Here is a 15,742-nt window from a genome sequence, read left to right as displayed (position 1 = left end):
ATGGAGGATGTCAAGCCGGAATTCGACTACGGCAGAGGATCCTACGCGAGCATCTCGACATGGTCCTTGTGCTTGAAGGGTGCAAGATCTCTCAGCAACTGTGCTCGCTATCCGAAGACTTCATGTGTCTCCTCCGGGAATGTCTCTAGGTTGAAACCCCAAATCTACGCACCTTCACACAGAGACGACCGCCGCCCGATTTGATGTGGTTCTGGCTGTGCCTTCCGTGACGGACGGCGAGAATTGTCTCGAGAAGAGTCCAGCAACCCAGGCAGGCATTTCCGACTGCCGCGTCCCTTGGAGGGCGATTTAATCTTCAGTCGACCGGATTTCTTCACCATCGAATAATACATCCGCAACACATTGGCGGCGCCTGTGCCGTGGCGGTTGCTGCTTGCGTCGTCTCCTCTTTCCGAGTCCATGGCCCTAGATCGGGGCTCTCTGAATCAATCATGTGAAGACGCATGACTCGACTTGATGTGATATGCATGCCATTCATGCCATGCCATGCCGTCCGAATGACCAGTTACATCCATATGATATCTATTATTAGCTCCAGGAGAGCCGGGCGACGTTGTGTTCTGATGACACATGTCGGATCATGCAATCAATGTTGTTCCTGTGGGACGTCTTACTCGTTTTCTTTTCTTTTCTTTTCGGTTCTTTTCGGAATGGAATCCCCCTTTCTTTTCTTTTTCCCTCGTAACGAGCACGAACTTGAGCACGAGCACGAACTTGAAGATGATCTGGACTGGAAAAGACAGGACCCGGGTGGTTCTGGGACTTTTGCTCTTGCTCTTGCTCTTGCTCTTGCTCTTGCTCTTGCTCTTGCTCTTGCTCTTGCTCTCTTTCTTTGGGTGGCTGGGGATTGATGAACGATGGCGATTAACTGGATTGGAGTCATTGCTTGTTGATATATTGATCGACCGACTGGGTGGGTGGGTGGATGGATGAGAATGCATCAATGTATATATCTACACATGTTCTCCTAATGACGACAGTTTCCATTTTAGATAACACCTGGGGTATGCAATGGCACTTCTAGGTATTGAGATGTCTGACTCTTGAAGTGGCGTGCTCACCTCAACACAAACGAACACATGCAAGGATATAAAAGCTATATATATATATATACAACAGGTTAGGTGCAGTTCAGTCATTGCCCATACGCGCCATATAGAGGTCGACGAAGTATCCCGACTTTTCAAACGTGTCTGTTCCAGTCGGTGTCGCTCAGCCCGTTCTTATTTCTGCTGCCGCTGCCGCTGTTATTCTCGTTATCCTTGTCGCCACCATCGGGGTCGACACACTCGGAGTCGAGAACCCAGAAAGTGTCGTGGCGGCGGAGCTGGACGTTCTCGCCTGCTGCCTGGGTCACGATGGCGCTGACTTTATTCGTGGTGATGGCGTTGGAGAACGTGAGTGGTCGTGGGATTGGTGTTGTTGTTATGTCGTTGGGATTTGTTAAAGATGGATGATCTTGTTCTTTTCGTCGCCGTGGATCATGGCCAAAGACCTCGCCCTCCCCTGCTGATAGACCTGCACCACCCGACGAGTCGGTCCCGGCGCGCGTCTTAGTCGTCGGCCGCATGAAGCGGAAGAGCAGAGGCAGGGTGGATTCCTTCCAGACGGCCATGCGATGGCGATGGGTGGAGAGGATGGTGAGAAGCAGGCCGGCCAGACCGGAGACGACCAGGGCCAGAGGGTACGCGAGCCAGGCCCAGCGCACGACGACAATGGCCTCGGTGCGCAGCGCGGTGCCCAAGGCCACGCTGGTTTGGAGTTGTTGGAAACGGCCGGTCAGGGCGCGGCCGACGCCGTCGACCACGGCGCTGAAGTCGTCGGCGCCGTCGATGGCCTGTTGGCCCGCGGAGCTCCAGGGGCCGGCGGTCTGCGTGAAGCCCGTGGCGCTGTAGTTGAAGGCGTCGACGGCCTGCTGCGCCGGATCGGGATACCAGTACCCGCCGTAGCTGTAGGTCGTGTTGCCCTCGAGGGCGATGCGCAGCGCCTGGATCAGCAGGTAGGCGCGGCCCTGGGTGTCTCCGCTGCCGTGGTCGAGCACGGAATAGTCGGTCGCGTTGACCCGCGCCGTCCAGCCCGACGTGATGGTTCCGTCTGCGTGGTGTTGGTCGAGCACGACTCGTCCGTGCTCGGTGGCCGTCGTGTTGGAGGCCGTCTGGCCGCCGCGCACTGCCGTGTCCATGGTCCGCACGCAGGGTGTGAAGGCACATTCGGTGGCGCGGTGCATGGCCAGACTGGCCTGATCTCCTGAAAGACCCAGGTCGAGGTCCAGATACCCCATGGCGAATAACGGGCCCGGGATCCCAGCGTACGTCGAGTTGTCCCAGCTGAAGGTCCATCCGCTGTTCGGCGACGGGTCGATGTTCAGCGGCCAGACCACTCGTCGGGGATAGTCGATGAACCATTGCACGCTGCTTCCCAGAGTCAGGTCTAACGTCACGGAAACGTCGACCGCGTTGCCCTGAGGCAAGGAATACCTCGGTGTCCACGTTGTCGTGGTCGGGGTGCCGTTGGACCGCGAGAATCGGTCCAGGTGCGAGGTCAGATTGATGTTGAACATGTCGCCAGCGAGGCTGGTCTGGTTGGTCATGTCCTGACAGACGGTGCACATGGCCAGCGTGTTGTATGCGGGCCAGGTGCAGTTTCCGCTGGGACAAACAGGGTCGGGAATTGCACCGGTGGCACCGCCAAAGGCCCCGATCAGCGCGTTCAGGGAGAGACTCGAGCCGCCCAGATTGCCTACCACGGATTCATTGTACGAGGTCGGAGTCCGGATCGAGGCTGTCGCCGAGTCTATGGGCACGTTGCGCACATCAATCACAATCAGCTGCTGGATGAATGGCTCAAAGCCCAGGGTGAGGATGGTCACAGTGGCTGCCACGAAGGCTCGGATACTGTTTCGTCGTACAATGGTTAGGGGATCCCCAGAAACCGAACACGGAGATCAGGGGTTGGGATGGTACCTTCCACGCCGACTCAACAGGAGCATCAGTGAGCCCAAGGGACCTCGACTGGCCTCTTCAAACGCGTCGACGGTGCTCAGCGGTCGCGGCTCGTCGACAAACCATAGCCACTTTTCCTGGCGGATGGCTGCGGCCAGCACGACCATCAGGGTAGCTTTGGCAAGGGTCGCCAGGAAGGAGATGATGGCGTTGAGCTGGATTCCAGAGGCAGTCTCTCGTTAGAAAAGGAGATTGTTCATGCGAGTTCGGGCGGGACTGGGCTTCAGGTCTAGAGCTTACCGTTAAGCCATCAGGTAGATCCGGTACCGTGCGCCCGTTGTAGCCAAATAAGACTCCAGCGATGGCGGCTAGAATACAAAGGCACAATATTGATGCTCCAATTTCCCAAGCCCAGTTGTCGAGACTTAGACGAGACCACCATGATGGTATTTTGGGGGTAGAAGAGTGGTGATGAGGTGTGGCCGATGTCATTGCCGAAAAGTCGCTGGCACTTTCCTCCACGGATGCCAGCTTGGACCTCTTGTATAAGAGATCATGGCTGGACGGAGGGAAATAGATAGGGGAGTGGAAAGAAGGGTACTCTATACAGGTTGCCATCATCGCTGCTGACAGGACGCTTTATACAAGCTTCATCAATGCCAAACAGTCTTTCAGGCGTCCGACCATCAACTTCATGAACACTCAGCAGCGGGATGTGCAAACCCCCATTGAACGGCGATGTCGAAGGTCTGTATAAGAGAGATGGGAGGCCTCATGCACGGCTTTCATACAGACAGCTGGAATCTCAAGACGGGCAAGCCTACCTGTCTGGCGCATGCTGTAACACCTGAAACTTACCTTTGCTTGGTGAACGGAAGAATTGCTCCATGGCTGTGCATGTTTCAACTTTGTATTGTTCGGGCTGGGCTGGTTCTTTAAGCGCTGGGAGGTCGGTCCTGACCAGATGGAAGAGGGACGAAGAGAGATCCGGGGGCTGCTAAATTTGGAGTCTCATGGCAGCTATACCTGAGAAGCAGGCTGTCATCATCGGCTAAGGCCCCATCCCCATGTGTGTGGCCTTCTAGGCAGCCTGACGCTGATGCTGGAAGCGTCTGAGGCAGAGGCAGAGGGTGTGATGGAGACACAGGAGAGAGGGTGTGCTGGCTGACATAACATCAACACCCGCCCCATGGTTGCTTTTTCGTCCTCCTCCGTGTTTACACAGTATGTATATCAATATCGTTGGGAGAGCGTCGAAGTATCCGTATGTCATACATACTGCCGTCCACGATAAGGAGGCTCAAGGGTTCTCGGAATCGGGTAGAGTGGTACTGGAGGCGTCGGGGTTGGCCGAGGAAACGGGTGATGTCGAGCCCGGGGGAGATATACGTAAATTGATAAGGAAGAAGCAGGTGAGGCAGGGGATCAGAGACCAGGGGATGAGATAAAGGACCTTGAGGCATAGACACAGTGATTGTATGCGATCTTCTCTCCACGAACGTCGAGCAATCTTTCCCAAACATGCTCTGTCGAGGCAACCGCAGAAGTGAGGCAAGCAACTTGAAGCTGGGATCGCGACCAGAGGCGTGGGCGTAACCTCCCTCATCCCCTGCAAAGCCCCTTAGCCACCTGCCTAGCTTACCGTTATTAAGGACCTCGGGTGCCTTGGTTCTGGTGTTAGGCTGCTTAGGCATGAACCGATCGCCTACAAAATAATGCCGGCAGTTCGCTATAGACACCGAAGGATGCCTAATGATGCCTAATGATGCCTAATGACGCTCCAAGATGCCCTGATGCTCTCTGATCGTCGGCCGCACATCGTCACATGGCAATGTCGCTCCCTCCGATCATCGCGTGTCTTGATGCCCAACCTCAGTGGCTGCCTTGCGTGCAATATGTAATAAGAAAATCCTTCCGTCGGTTTGGAATCTGGCTTGTCCGTTGCGTCGGTGTTTCAGGGATCTGGAGTGGTGGCAAAGGGAGCGATGGTTCCCGCCTAGGAGGTGGACTCTGCTTCCCCGAGGCCTAGCGGGGGAGTTAGTCGAATTAGCACCCGAAAGTACCTGGTTAGGTGAAGGTTGTAGGGGCCTTTACTCACACTCCACTGTAAAGATACCTAACATGAAGACGAACATTGACTTCATCATTCCCTTTCTCACTGACCCCGGTATACTGAGAGCCTGTAGTTTTCTCGTATCAATGCCTACGGGGTTGAAGTCTTCATGATGGGAGAAGATCAGACAGACGACCAGAGTACTGTGATACTAATTGACCACCATCTCAACTTCGACTTGACCCTTTAGTTGCTGCCCGAACTCCTAAGGACCCTAAGACCCTAAGACCTAAGACCCCTCTAAAGCCTGGAGCCTCCCTAGCCAGCGACCAGGGCTCCCTAGGCCCCCTAGGCTCCCTAGGCCTCCTAAGCCCCATCAGTCCGTCCCACTCACCCCCCAATCGGCCTCTCCGCCGCATGTCTGCAGGGACTTTAGGAGTCGAGCTGCTTGATCCCTGACCCCCGACCCCCGGCCCCGGTCCCTGTCCCGGTCTTTGTTCTTCCTCGCCTTGCTCCCCCTGTTCTTACTGTTCTTCCTCTTCATCCTGTTCGTGTCTCAATCCCCTGTCATCCTGGTCTTTTCCGCCTGTCATGGTTGCCGTCACCGAACCAGCCTTTTTCCATTCATCTAAGATATGATTGATTGATGGGACGGACTCACTGTGGACTGTCATGTACAATTTGACGTCCGGCAACGCCCTCGTTCTCTTGCGCCGCATCCTCCCACAAAAACCCTCCATCATTGACGTCCCAATGCGATTGTCTCCTTTCACACTCAATCAATCACACGACCAACACTGAACTCGTCGTCGCCGCCTCTATACCGTCTCTGCCTACCACTACATCGCAACAATACTCGTGACTCCATCCTCGCCGCTGCATCCTGTGGCGACCTGGTTCAACTTGCGTCTGACACCCGAATCCTCGACAACCTGCGGTTCTGCATCAAATCGGTCGCAACCCGTTCCCGATATCTCGCGTCGCGCCTTTGACACTTGCTTTTCGGTTCCCTATACTATACATTGTCAATTTACGCTCCCGCTGAATTTCTACCGACAGGCGCACTCCGACGCCCCTTGCGGCCCCTTGAAAAGAAGAACACAACTCTCTCCTGGCGCAATCTACAATCCCGAGAACGGGGGAAATTCAAGGCCTTCTCCTATCAACATCACCGCTCCGACGACTTGCCCGTGCACCATCTCCCATTCTCGGGTTCTGTCTCGACATAGCAGACATATAACTTCCCGGTCTCCCCTATATAACTTGAGATCAAATCGGCTTGTGACCGCCAGCCGAACCCTCTGTGAACACGCTGGGCCAAGAGTTGGAAGAACCGTGATCACACTCCACAGGCACCATGCCCGACAGGATATCCATTACTATTTGTGGTGACGGAGGATGCGGTATGTTGGAATCCACACCAGCGAGCGCACGCTCCTGCGGTTGCCCAGAGTACTAACACCGGGTGCTTGCAGGTAAATCGTCCATTACGCTTCGACTCGTGCGGTCGCAATGGACATCAGAGTGAGTTGACACCAATCTCTCGTCCTTCCAGCCTATGCACCTGTCCTAATATGTCTCAGGTACGATCCCACCATTGAAGACTCGTACTCGGTCACTCGCACAATCGATGGACTCAACTATCATCTTTCCTTGACCGACACAGCGGGCCAGGAAGAATATCGAAGTCTATGGGCCGCGTCCAACCTCCAGTCCGACGCATTTCTTCTGGTCTACGACATCACCAATGCAGCGTCTCTGGAAGGGCTCACCTGGTTTCTCGACATGATTGACATCGAAGCCGAGAACAGACTCGAACAGAATTCCCGGCTGCTCCAACAGAAAGGCCCCAAGGTTCGTGGCCTGAGAGAAGAGGGCTGGAGGTTCCCGCCCATCAAAATCATCGCCGGCAACAAATGTGACCTCAAAGATGCCAGGGTTGTTAGCAGCAAATATGGCTGGGACTGGGCCAAGAGCAGAGGCTGTGGTTTCATGGAGACTTCGGCCAGAGAGATGGTCAACATCGAAGAAACATTTGCTCGTATGCTTGTCCACTCCCCTCTGTCCTCAGCCACGGAAACTGACCTTCTATCTAGTGATTGTTCGCAGAGTCGTCGAGGCGAGAACCCCGCCAGCGCCTGTTGCCGAAACTCATGCTTTTCATGGTCCCAAGGGTCACGCTCCCAACGCCAGTGGTACTGCCACTTCGGTCTACCAGGTGCCTTCCGCCATGCAACCAGCAACAATGTCCAACTCTCTGCAAATGCATGAAAAGTCCGGCTTCGACGATGACCATCCTCATCTGACTTGGTGGAAGAAGCTTCTCTGCTGTCACGGCTGAAGACGACCAGGCCGGGACTGGTCCCTTTGACGGTGTGACAACAACATGTATAACCCGGCGGTATCTCTCTCTGATGTATTGATACCTTATATTCGTCTTGAAGTCTGTGGGCGGTTGTATGACTACATTGTTCAGCAGCTAGCCTTGCGGATACTGTTCCGCGTGCCGAAAGGCGTCCTTGTGGCCAGCCCGTCGCAACGACAGAGAGCAGCTCAACTGGCCACAGATTCTCTACAAACATGGCTCCGTTCCCCATCCAACCAGCCAAGTCATCAGACTTGAACACTTCGATGGATCACGACAGTGGACGGTCTGATACGACCCGTCCGATTGGGGATCCATGGATTTCCTCGCCCAGACTCCACACTCCAGTCTTATAGTCGACCATCCATTCGGATGGGTTCTGGTCCTCGAAGGCTGGCACAGACGCATCCGTCTTTTTCTGATCACCTCAGCTGCAGCAACTCGGAGATCTCTGCACATTCCGGTCTCATCGGTATAGTCTAGAAGGCTGTCAAGGGCACAATAGCCTGCAGACTACGGACTACGGAAGAGAGAGATTCTCGCCCTCTCTGCCCGTTGAATCTCGACAGTTTCAGACGGCGGGTGCACTTGGCATGGTTTGATTTTTTCCTGCGAACAAGACATCCTCGTCGACGAAAGACATATCAAGACGCCATTCCGTGGTCTGGAGACAAGCCAAGGATTTATCCCGGGGAGCGAGCCACGACCTAGTCTGGTCTGGTCTGCTGCGACCCCCCTTGATGCACTGGCGGCTGGATTATGTCTGTGGATGTCGACGATGCAGCGGTGCGCAGTGTACGATATCACAAAGGGGGGATTGTGGCCACAACGGCTCAATGCGAGCCCAAGGACCTGCAGGCGGTATTAGTGATATGATATGATATGATATCTTCTGTGTCTACGTCCTATACCTATATTTCAACTTTATACGAAGCTGGTTCATTTTCAGCGAGGCTGTCTCGGCTCTCTCACTGGCCCCGAACGCCCTTATTCCCTGCTCATCCTTTTCTATGCATCCGAAGAAATTACAACAGTAGTAGTGAGAAAACACAAGAACATGCATGCATTCCTAGAACCAGACCAGACCAGCGTAAGGAGGGGGGAGAGAGAGGGGGACGGAGAGAGAGAGAGAGAGAGAGGACTCAATTAGGGAAAAGGGAAGTCTTAAGGGAGCTTTTCTTTGTCCTCTCTGGTCTTGTATATCTATCTATTTATCTATCCACATAGTAGATTCCCACAACAGACAAGACAGTCTAGTTGGTCTTCCAAGACTCTCTCCCCTCTCCCTCTCTCCCCCCTCCCCCTTCAAGCTCAGCCTTTATTTCACTCGCCAGTCTCCCTGCCTGAATGTAATAATAAGGTGATTTTCAATCTCCACCTAGAACAGAATACAAAATGGAGGATTCAATCGAGGTTCTCGCTTTCCACCCGATAAACATGTGATGCCGAGTCGACCCAGCGTTGTTCGGCCCTTGACGAGACGACAAGAAGAAGAAGAAGAAGAGGAAGAAAAAAGGAAAAGGAAAAGGAAGCGGTTGTCATGTGGGATGTGTTTTTATCGCAATGCCAGACCTTGTCATACCATACCATACCATACCATACCATACCATACCGAAAAGACCAGACCAGACCAATATAAACCAAATCCTGATCTCAATACCATGCAATACAAACAATCCTGCTGCTAGTAAAGGTGCGCCCATGCATGTAGAAAGGACATAGCTAAGGCAAGGTCAAGTATGGTGACGGTGGTTGTCTTGTTCTTGTTCTTGTTTTTGTCGCCAAAGAAGAAAGGAACATAGGACACCAAAAGGCGGTTGATCCGACCGACAATCGACATCCAATCGATCGATCGATCAGATACTAGACAACAGTCAGTCAGTCGTTCCAAACATTCATTCCTTCCACGCCATGCCAACATTCCCCTTTCACAGGAAATATGTGCCAGGCTTGACATGGACATCTAGATGCAAGGATAAAAAGAAAAAGAAAAACAAGGACAACTTACTAGATCTCGATCGGACTGATCTGATCGAAGGGGAATAGCCAATTCCCTCCAGTCTCGACCTTTTCAAGCCTAAAACAAGAGAACAAATGTGGTCAGTAAGGAGTGTTCTCATTCCTTTTGGGAGTGGATGCAATCCATTCTTTCTTACCAATCATAAGGCCAAACGACAAGATGGCCCTGCACACAGTTCAACAGCTCCTCGGCCTCCTCGGTGCTGAGGATGTCGTCGCTGGCATTGAATTCGCGTCGGCCGGACCGGGTGGTTCCTCTGCGACGTCTGCGGACAGCAGGGGCACCACCGCCCGGCACGGCGGCAGCTTGGGCGGAATTCTGGTTGATTGCATCGGAATAGCCGACAAAAGGCGCGGCCGCCGTAGGGGGGCTTCCGTTGGCCGTAGTCGACTTCTCCTTCTCGACTGCCGTGGCCGTACTGGGGGCGCTGTCGGTAGGTTCGGTGCTGTCGTCGTCGTCTTCGCCCTCGCCGCTGCCTTCCTCGCCGACGGTCGGACCTTCAGGGACGGTTGGTAAGCCAGCCTTTTCTTCCGTCAGAGTTTCTTGTCGGTGCAGAGTCGGCATCTCCTCTCTCTCGGCTTGCGCTTCATTGGCTCCAGTAGCCCAGGTACGCAGTTGTGCTTTTTCGGCATCCACTTTTTCGGCCTTGGTGTCTGCCCCAAACGCCCCTTTGACCTTGTCCTTGATATCCGTCGTGCCTTTCTCCAGGTCGCCGGGAATTTGAGTCAAGGCTTTGAGCTGCGCAGCGGGTGCGTGTATCCCGGCTCCTGGAGGCCCACTCTTCGAGGCCGACGCCGATCGAGCCGGGTGAGAGACTTTTTCTTCTTGTGGAACGTCGGTGCCTTGTTGCTGGTTGAACCGTTGTTGATACGCCACATACTGGTGGTAATCATCCCAGTTCCGGACTTGGTTGTCTGGCATACAGCGGAAGACATTGCGATAGATCTTGGTGTTGTTTTCCGCCACCGCGTGCCAGGTATCATACAAGAAAGCGTCGTGGACCGGGTCTGTCATGCAGTCCCGATCAACCAGCGGCCGCTTCAGCTCGTTCACCAACGGATGATGAGCATTGGCTGGGTCTCTGGACGCGCTCTTCGCAAGTGGCGGTCCACCAATATCCGAATCATCCAGTTGTGGAAGGGCAGGCAATTGTGAGACCAGAGGCAGGCCGAGTCGTTCGGTGTTCATCCGCTCCACGCTGGGCCTTGGAGGCAATGGTGGGTTGGGCGCCTCCAAACTCACCACGTACGATGGGAGACGCTTTTCATCCCCTCGCTTCCTCGGGTTTTGCAAGGTTGTATGACCTTCAGGCTCGATGGCGGAAATCAACACCTCTTTGCCTCCGTTGACGAGCGTGGTGTCTCGCGCTCCGCCCAGACCGGCGGCCTCGACATCGGCCATTTTGTCGAATCCATGGCCCTCGACGTCCTGTTTGTGTTGGGCATTCCCAGTGACGCGGGCATCTTCTGTCAATTTCCGGCCGCTCTTGAGATTGGGGTTGCCTTCCTGCTCCCAATCTACATCATGATTGAAGCTTTTCAGGTTTTCGACACGGTGCAGCAGTTCTTCACGCAGTTCTCTCGCTCGTTCGTCATGGGAGTCCACCACATCATCCATTTCTCCAAACTCGCTATTGCTGACTTCATCATCTGGCGGTTTCGGTCGAGCAGCTTTTCCTGCCTTTCGAGCCTTGTCCCGTTCCGCATTCATGGCCAGAGTCTCTTCCGTGATTGAGTCAACGTCCAGCCCCAGGTGTTCCCGCATGAGCCGCATCCGAAGCGTATGAGGGAAGCGGCCAACCTGATAAGGCTTGCCATTCATTCTGGACCAAACCATGTCTGTATCTCGAACGACAGCTGCGCATTCCGAGTCCCGATTCCCCAGCATTGAACGCTCGTTGATATTGGCCGAGCCGATGATGACGGCTCGGTCGTCAACCACCATACATTTGGCATGGATGTATAACTGTTCCGTCACCAGTGACTTCTTCTTGCCAATTCTACCCCATTGACGTAAGCTGTAGAATTGGATATAGTCCTCTGGTTCTATCCCAACGGACTTCAGGCGGCCGAACAGGGACGACTCTCCCCGACAAATGCTCCGATACTGATACTGCATGATCAGACGCACACTTGTGCCACCTTCCTGCTCGACCGTGTTTTGGAACCCTGGCATCAAGGGGATCACAATGACCGCTCTCCAGGCCTCGTCATTCTTGGCCGCCCGAGTGATGCGTTCCACGAGGGCGTCGTTGATCTTGTTGTGCACAGTGGCGCCCTCGGTCTCACAACTGGAGATGAAGAATTGGTTCTCAATGTAGACAAAGTGCTCGGATTCTTCAATCAGCTTGACATACGCGTTCATAATGCTGTGTTCCGTTTTGTCGGGAGTCCCAATCGACCACGGTCCAGCGGAGCGAAGGATCTGCACTTCACAAGTACCATCCAGACCAAGAGCCTCCAATTCCGCCGGGTTGAAATCTGGGGGAGGCAAGAGGAAGGGCGTCGGACGGGTGGGTTTTCGTTGTCTCAAGATGTAGTTCCACCTCTGGACAAAATGCCTGGTCAAGTCACGCGCGGGTTGGCCGACGACGTGCATCGAAATGTCATGCCATGGCATTCGAGGGACTTGCAACCGGTCATACATTTCCTCATAGGGTTTGTTGAGCGCGACGAAGTCCTGCACCCGGGGGTTGGAGTAGTCTTTGCCAGGCCACAGCTGGTTATGCTGGGCATCCTTGGGACCACTGTCCGGCTCAAACCCAGTCGGCTTATCGTCCACAAGTGTATGCTGGGGGGTGTCCCATCTGCCAAAGCACAGATCTATGCCACCCACAAAGGCCAAAGTGTGGTCGACAATGCACAGCTTTTCGTGATGCGCCCAAAAGAATGTATTCTGGCGGAATTGATTAGGGGATCGTTGGACAAAAATGTTCGGGTGTAGGTCCAACAGCGAGAATTTGGTATACTGTGAGTCGATGGGAACGGCCGATTCGATGTTCCGGTAGACGATCACAAAGATCTTGACGCCTTCTTCGGCCTTCCTCTTGAGGATTCGATCTAGACGCCACTTCTGGGCAACTTGAGGTGGACGTCTCATGTACAGCTCGGGACTCAACCACCAATCGTGAATGTAAATCACATCTCTGGCATGTTCCAATGCCCGTGAAACAAGCCACATATGATCTCGGCCGTCAACAAGCCATTGAGCAAAGCAATTCGGCCTGATTGGCGCAAAGCTCTCGAACCTGTGCTCCTTGACCCATGGTGAGATCTGCAGCATCAGCCTTATTGATTCCTCAAACTGATGGAGCTGTCTCTCATTCCGGGCCAGAAGCTTCAGTCTTCTTTCCGAGTTGACCAATTTGAGCCGATGATGCTGTGGATGCTTCGCGGACTCCCTTGCCGCTTCGGCCAGCTCTTTCGCACCTCGTTGCTCCCCCGGACGGACCTTCGTGGACTGGATACGAAAGTCGGAATCGAACAAAAACACGTCGTAGATGTGCATCTCTTCTGGTGAGTCGATGCAGACCACGTAACTGTGTCTGACGAGAAACCACTTCGGCGCATGGCGATGAGTGAAATTGTGAGGGGTCAAGGCTTTCCTAAAATCGAGACCTTTGGCAGATCTGATCAAGAGAAACCCTTCCTTGCCATGATAGCTGCCTTCTGCAGCCAGGCGCATGCCCAAGGCCGACACTTCCAGGAACTTGCACAATCGGTTGCTCTCCGGACGGAACAACAGGAACATGGTCATCTTGTGTATGTAAGTTTCCAGCTTCTTCCGTTGCCGCTCGGCAAAGCGAATGTCTCGCCGTCCGCCTCCCGGAGTGTCTGGCACACCGGCTGCACTAGACTTCCGCCGACCGGGGGTGAATGAGGAACGGTGCAGGAATCTCGGCATTGGTCTTTCGCTGTCTGTCGCAGTGCCGGGATCATTGTCATTGGCCAGATCGTCCTCTTCGTCTTCGTCTTCCTCGTCGAATCCGCGGAACGACTTGAGATATGGAAACGCACTTTTGGGAAACTTTGGCATTTGTTTGCTTGCGTCTCCACGGCCCAGCAACTTCTCTGAGCTGTAGTGCAACTTGTACTTGAGGTGCAAGTTGACAAAGTCACGAAGCGACCGTTTCACGACCCAGTTCATCCGGTTGATCCCATTTCCATATTCGAGCTCGATTCGAAAGACCAGATGACGGTCCGCTTGGGTGGCATCCGATTCTCTCGACTTGTCGACCTCGCTGTCAGTAATCTGCAACTTGAGTTGCTCGAGCAAGACCGGTATTCGTCGATGGTCATGTTCGTCTCTTTGAAACATGCTGGCAACCATCAGCGCTGCTGGAGTTCCGGCAGCAAGTTCGGCCAACAGCTCTGCTGACTTTTCATGATCGGGCGTCCGCTCTTTCTTCTTGCTTTGGCCCAACATGCGCAAACTGTTCTTGAGTTGTCTCCACTTGGCTGCGCTCAGAGTCGATCCGCGCTCTGCCATCAACTTCCGCCTTGACGGTGTCTTTGGAGTCTGCGCGTCACCTGAAGCCACTTCACGCGAGGAGTTGGCATTTGAAAACCCCAACAGTGTCAAAGGCCGTCTCTGACCGTCGGGCGTGGTATCACCGGGCCTCCTCTGCCCTCCGGAGCTCAAGCCACGCAAGGGATGACGGCGTGTCCAGCCACTGGCACCTGCGCCGGCTAGTTGTTTGCGCCCTTCATCCTCGGACAGTCCCTGACGGGCCATATCGGTGTCGGTAGCCCTGCGAGGCATCAGATGAGGCCTATCTGCCTCCTCCCCCAGGCCTGGCACCAGACTCGAAGAGCCATGTCGCATCGGACTGTGCGGCGAAGATGGCGCAGTCTCAACAGCATCGAACCGACGGCCTCTTCGCCGCCGTTTCCGAGGGCTGGACTGCATCATAGGGTTTTCTGTGGCACTTTCTTCTGCATCCGCATCGGCTTCAGCACCGCTATCCTCTTCCAAGGTAGCAGAAAGCCCAGCCTCATTGCGGCTGGCTTGGCCGGACAAAAAGCCGTCGAGTTCTTTACCGTCGGTGGAGCGGCCACCCAAGGACAGACTGCTGGGGGAGCGTGCATGCGCGAAGCCCTGAGACGTTGCAAGAGCACGTAATCTAGCATATAATGATTGAGGTTTGTCCTGCTCGGAGGGTTCGTCTTTTCCGGCGGGTGGTGTACTCTGGCCATTGGTTAAGGCATCGATTTCTTGTGTATCTCGCGAGAACTGAACGCTCTTTCTTCCTGCTGTGGGCGTACCATTGGCATTCACCGCACTGTCCGATTCTCCAGGCTCCGTGGCCCATGACGATTGATCGTTTGTCCCCGTGTTTGTGGTTTGAGCGGTGGGCGGAAAGGCTCTCTTGAGGACACCAGCCATTTTCGACGTGGGTGAGAACGGGGGGTTCCTGTCGGGCGAACTCTCTCGGGGAGTCGCGCTTGGAGGCGTCAGTCCAGCCTTAAGCTGTCCGTCCGATTGCTCAGTCATGTCCACCGCTGGTCCTGGCCCGCCATTTAATATGAGTCTGGGTAAAGTAGTCTCATTGTGTACACTTCCCAGCCGTTCATCTTCTGTCTCCAGATCTAGATTAGGTGGAGTCCGACTCGTTTCCGCGGGTTCGGCCATGATGCCGGCTTCAACTGGAGTAGGTAGGCAGTAAGAGCCGGTTGACGACGTTCGTCGTAGCGGTGGGAGGCCGCCGACTATGTTCAAACTTGACTAGACATTATGTATGTACCGTTCGGCTCTTGTCTCTCGACTTTCCCAATGCCAGAACCTTGTTACGGAGGCCTAGCAGATCGGGGCCAACCAACGTTGGGATTGCGTAGCTTCTCGTCTCGTAGCGAAGGGGGAACTTGGGAGCACTGTGCTTCGGCGGTGTTGATGTCGGTGAGGGCGGTCGGGCAGATCGTTCAAGTCAAGGGAGTGTGAGACCAGGCGATCCGATTTCTGCAGGAGAGGATGTCTCTGTTAAGATAATTGGTGACTCCTCTTACAGGTGTCCTACCCAGGAAAATAATTGAATTCTGCCAACTCCTTCACGTTGGATCTGACCGTATTAAACAAGCCAAGGAGTCCTCCCTGCGCCAGATGGAGGTGGAGACAAAGTTGACAGTTGCTGTGGCCGTGAGCGTAACGTGTGGCGGGCCGTTGGCGGATGATTACCGCCGGAGCTTGAATCTGACACTGCCAGTATTACTACCAGCATTACTACCAGCATTATTACTACCAGTACTACCAGTACTACCGGTGAGTGAGCGCAACTTCAACGCCTGGAGCGATGGAATTGCAGCTGCTTAGCCGCCAGCCTGCAGACTGCGTCTCGACGTCCAACT

At 54.3% G+C, this 15,742-nt stretch overlaps 3 protein-coding genes across 3 annotated transcripts; 1 reads left to right on the top strand and 2 right to left on the bottom strand.

Annotated features, from left to right (window-relative positions):
• Window positions 1-1,204: 1,204 nt before the first annotated feature.
• A1O1_00700 (uncharacterized protein) lies at window positions 1,205-3,581 on the bottom strand (the record flags this gene model as incomplete). The annotated part of the gene is made up of 3 exons (XM_007721617.1): window positions 1,205-2,915; window positions 2,985-3,178; window positions 3,264-3,581. 3 exons carry the CDS (start codon window positions 3,579-3,581, stop codon window positions 1,205-1,207), a joined length of 2,223 nt encoding a protein of 740 aa, XP_007719807.1.
• A 2,792-nt stretch (window positions 3,582-6,373) lies between these two features.
• Window positions 6,374-7,357, top strand: A1O1_00699 (uncharacterized protein; the record flags this gene model as incomplete). Its single annotated transcript, XM_007721616.1, has 4 exons — window positions 6,374-6,419; window positions 6,492-6,540; window positions 6,600-7,057; window positions 7,113-7,357. The coding sequence occupies 4 exons, from the start codon at window positions 6,374-6,376 to the stop codon at window positions 7,355-7,357; spliced, it is 798 nt and encodes a 265-aa protein (XP_007719806.1).
• A 2,176-nt stretch (window positions 7,358-9,533) lies between these two features.
• A1O1_00698 (phospholipase D) lies at window positions 9,534-15,032 on the bottom strand (the record flags this gene model as incomplete). Its single annotated transcript, XM_007721615.1, has 1 exon — window positions 9,534-15,032. The coding sequence occupies one exon, from the start codon at window positions 15,030-15,032 to the stop codon at window positions 9,534-9,536; it is 5,499 nt and encodes a 1,832-aa protein (XP_007719805.1).
• Between the last annotated feature and the right edge of the window lie 710 nt (window positions 15,033-15,742).

The sequence above is a fragment of the Capronia coronata genome, assembly GCF_000585585.1.
Source record: "Capronia coronata CBS 617.96 chromosome Unknown acBCG-supercont1.1, whole genome shotgun sequence".
NCBI classification, from domain to species: domain Eukaryota; kingdom Fungi; phylum Ascomycota; class Eurotiomycetes; order Chaetothyriales; family Herpotrichiellaceae; genus Capronia; species Capronia coronata.
This window is presented reverse-complemented; position numbering and strand designations above follow the sequence as displayed.